The sequence below is a fragment of the Triticum aestivum genome, chromosome 3D (assembly GCF_018294505.1).
Source record: "Triticum aestivum cultivar Chinese Spring chromosome 3D, IWGSC CS RefSeq v2.1, whole genome shotgun sequence".
Lineage (NCBI taxonomy): Eukaryota > Viridiplantae > Streptophyta > Magnoliopsida > Poales > Poaceae > Triticum > Triticum aestivum.
The window spans coordinates 736,161-740,228 of record NC_057802.1 but is presented as its reverse complement, the minus strand read 5'-3'; the positions used below and the strand labels follow the sequence as shown (position 1 = coordinate 740,228).

Genomic DNA, 4,068 nt, shown 5'->3' with positions numbered 1-4,068 from the left:
GCAAATCACATGTGTAAATATCGCCCCCTGGGAGGCACACTAATGGCGCATGTTGGTCTACACTAATGGCGCACGGCGTGATGCGCCATTAGTATTTAATACTAGTGGCGTGGTACTAATGGCGCACCAGTAGTGCGCCATTAGTAGGCAAAACTGGTGTGCCACTAGTAGGCCTTTTCCTAGTAGTGGCAGAGGCTGGGTGTAATTGATATCTCAATGGCGAGCGCCCGCCCACCACTAGTAGCCATTCCTACCGTAGTGGGTTATTTGAAAGTGATTTGCATACTCTATTGTGATCACCCCTTGTTGGTTGCCCGTGGGATCCACTATCAAGAAGAGTATCCACGACTTCTTGGACCAATTTTTCATAGCACTTTACTAAGTCTGTTGGCCCCAATTCACTTCTTTTTAATAGATAGTCAAGATTATTGTTCCAATGGGTAACTCTCTTGTAAATTTCATTACTGTTTGAAGTCACTACTTTAACTCAAGACCTGTAAAAAAATAGGTCTCAAAGAAGCATATTTGGATCATACAAGACCGAATCTAGGAGGACGAGATAACATACAACACATTTAAACATTAATATTTAAACACATACAACAAGCTAACAACACTTCTTACTATGAATTATGGTAGGTAATTATACCTTGAAGATCGGTCAACACTTTTTCCATACATGGAGAAGACACTTGGCAACTAGCTAATTAAGGTGTTTCCATCCGCTAGTCATAGCCAATTAATAAATACAAATTATGCATCCATGGGGTGTTTATTTTATACAGTTCGTTGTTATATTATGTTGTGTGTGTGTGTGTGCGCGCGCGCGCGCGTGCGTGTGCGCGTGCGTGCGCGTGCGCGTGTGCGTGTGCGTGTGCGTGTGTGTGTGCAAATTGAGTTACTATCGTACCAATGCTCCTAGTCGTTCAGAAATTCTTGAATCATCTATGCCAATTCTGGTGCTGAAGGCCTGCACAATACGGAGAGGAATTTATTAAATTAATTAACTTAACTTGATTCAAAGTAGATAAGTTATAATTGTGTACTTAGATGGAAGTTAATCCTCCACACAAGATAAAAATAATTTTCACCCGCATCTAATTAAATTACATACATCTAGCCAGTGGAGAGGGAAAAGAAAGAAACTTATTAAGACTGTATGGCACGTGTCTACATCTGAGGGTTGTTTTCAAACAATCTTGCTCTCTTTCCCCTTTTTCTACCTTGCTATTGTTCTAAACTTTACAAAAATGATTAGAAAGGAATCAGTGGTTCCACATTTTCACGTACATGAACATTAACAGCCTCTATTTTTAAAAGGAATCTTGTTTTGTGCCTTTTACTTGTGTATATGTCATTAATTCAGTTTAGTGTTACATTAGAAAAAAACATTATCCCTAAATAAGTCAGAAAATTTACTTTTATAAGGTTATCAATCAAACAGTCCGAAAAGAAAAAAACTTCTGACACAAAAATCATTTCATTAAGAAACTAATGCTTTTAAGTATGATTCTAATGATACCATTTCTTGCAACATAGACAATATTTCATTGGTCTAATTAATTATTGGTCAAAAGATGAATCCGGACTCATGCGTGCCATACATTTTGCAGTATAGTTGTATTTACTTGTTGCAAACACAAAAGGTTATACCTACGTTTATACGTACCCGGGAGTATATAGTATAAAATATTTTGTGGCCAACAACGGAGTGATTGGCGTTGATAATGTCGGCCCCTTCTTCCTCCAGGATGGTTATCACCTCATGGAGCTTGATCGGCCTCTCTGTGTTGCATATCAGTCTCACCTCCATGCTTGAATCATCGGGTTGCCGCACTTCCACTACCGGTGCCGATGCCTCCAATTTTTTTACCCCATCCAGCGAAGCACCACTACTCGTGGTAATGGCCATCGAGATGCCACTAACTCCTCGTAAGGTAGCCGCGGCTTGTGCAGCGGCCTTCTTATGTTGTAGCTCATCAACCCTCTCCTTGAGCTTCTTGATGTATGATGCTGCGACATCCAGGCTGCCTAGCTGGGTCATTGTATCCTACACATGTATTTAAGGCACAACAATATGAAAATAATATGGCAGCAAATTTTTTATTTATTTCATAACATGATTTCCTTGGCCCAGATAGCCCTTCCTTCCCTAGATAATGGAAAAGTTTTTTTTTTCGTGTATGTATGGTGGTTCACACGACTGCACATAACAAACCTTCTGGGTTTAAAAGTTATATTACCCAAATCATCACATGTAAACCAATTGTGGATTTGCTTTAATCCATAATTTGTTTGTACTTTGTAGTTGGTTTCGACCGTACGTCAACATGTCATGAGCTTCAAAAGTAGTTCACCCCCATGAATGGTTTCAATAGCAGTTTCTAGCACATGGTTAATTAACTGAGCATGTTTTGCATTAACAGCCACATAAGACATCCCGTCTCATGGATGCACCTGCCAAAACAGTATTATATGCATTCTCTTATAAGTCTTATTTGTAAATATGTGAATTCAGAGCAGGAGTACTTTTGCAAGTTTGCAAGATTGCAAGATAATCATAATAATTCTTGCAAGCAGCAAACTCAACGACTTTGTATTTCAAACGTGGCATTGGCTTAGATATTTCCTAAGAACTATTGGGGCTATATTTTCGTAATGCGGCAGAGAAAATGAAATGGGTGGAAACCAACAGTGGCGGTGTCAGGGTCCAATTCCTGTAGTGTCAAGCTTCACAAACGGTAAAAGAAAAATTGAATTGTTTGGATTGCTTACCACTTATGTCACGTGATTTCACAAACGGGAAATTTTGTAGACAAATTTAATACGAAAAGAAAATATCATAACTTAGTTTGAACTTATTTATTGTAGTAGCAGCCCTTAGCTGGAACATATTCTTGTGATAATGCAAAATTTATTTTAGCGGCGATCCTTGACATGCTAAATCCATGTCTAGTCGCTTGACTAAATGCCTGTAGAACTCGATATCTATGGCCCGTTGATACAATATTTCAAGTGATGAGAAAGACTGTACTAAGGGCCATTGCATTTATTTATTTCAACTATGAGGGTAACTGGATCTGTATACTGTATATAGTACCTAGAGTGAAAATCAATGCCCAACAAATTAACATTCGCCACATACATATTGAGGATATATATGCTCATTTTTTGATGGACTGGGATGAGATCATGATACAAACATGGAAAATTGGAGAGAGAAAACTAGCTAGGTATCACAGTGTGCAGCTATATGCAATGAGGAAAAAAATAACATGAGAAGAGAAGTGTGTTCTTAATTAGTTCTTACAGCGTGGGGGTTGTGTTCTTTGGGGATGAGGGACGCGAGCTTATCGCAAAGCGCCTTCATGCGCTGCCTCCTCTCCTTCTCCGAGTCCTTCTTCTCCACCAGTATCATTGCCGCCGCTGCTGTGCCGCTGCTCGCCCTATTCCTCTTCCCGCCCCTCGCCGGCTTCGCCTTCACCGCCATCTAGCCACGAGGTAGGTAGAGAGATCGATGAGCATGCCGTGTCAATGTGTGTGGATAGAAATGCAACCAAGAAGAAGAAGAAGAAGAAGAAGAAGAAGAAGAAGAAGAAGAAGATACCGAGGTGCAGGCAGCTGCTAGCTTCATGGCGGCAGGTGTAGCTAGGCAGGATGTGATGGAGGAAGAAGAACAAGTGCGTGCGTGGCCTGGCCTAAATGGGTGTGCTGTACTGATAAGGGGCCGGCCGGGAGGCCTATGGGAGTATGGGAAATATGCTATATATAGGGAGCTAGCTAGTAGTATTAAAATACGTGTATGTACATTTTCTCCAAAAGAAATGTACGTATACACGGGCGTGTGGCTCAGAGGTGAGATGCTGTACGTACAGATGCTATTGGTTTCAGAGGGTGCATGCACCGATCGAGAAATATCAACGACACTGCATTCAATGCGGTGACAAAGGTGACAGCAGCGTGTATATGGATCTATTGGTTGAAACACGATCGAGTGTATAATTCTGAGGCCGTGGGCGGTACAGGAACGTCTTGCATGATTGAGGACAAGTGAGAATGGGGGCTTCT

At 40.9% G+C, this 4,068-nt stretch overlaps 1 protein-coding gene across 1 annotated transcript; it reads right to left on the bottom strand.

Annotated features, from left to right (window-relative positions):
- Positions 1-560: 560 nt before the first annotated feature.
- LOC123073522 (transcription factor bHLH168) lies at positions 561-3,766 on the bottom strand. The gene is made up of 4 exons (XM_044496619.1): positions 3,608-3,766; positions 3,311-3,490; positions 1,670-2,050; positions 561-970 (listed from the first exon to the last, which is right to left on the bottom strand). The coding sequence occupies exons 1-4, from the start codon at positions 3,632-3,634 to the stop codon at positions 902-904; spliced, it is 657 nt and encodes a 218-aa protein (XP_044352554.1). The 5' UTR covers positions 3,635-3,766; the 3' UTR covers positions 561-901.
- Positions 3,767-4,068: the final 302 nt, after the last annotated feature.

Excerpts from the sequence above, each read along its gene's own strand:
- LOC123073522 (XM_044496619.1), bottom strand. The coding sequence starts at position 3,634 with ATGAAGCTAGCAGCTGCCTGCACCTCG. Across the intron at positions 3,491-3,607 it reads TAGCAGCTGCCTGCACCTCG|ATGGCGGTGAAGGCGAAGCC; the intron begins GTATCTTCTTCT and ends CCTCGTGGCTAG. Across the intron at positions 971-1,669 it reads TTTATACTATATACTCCCGG|GCCTTCAGCACCAGAATTGG; the intron begins GTACGTATAAAC and ends CGTATTGTGCAG.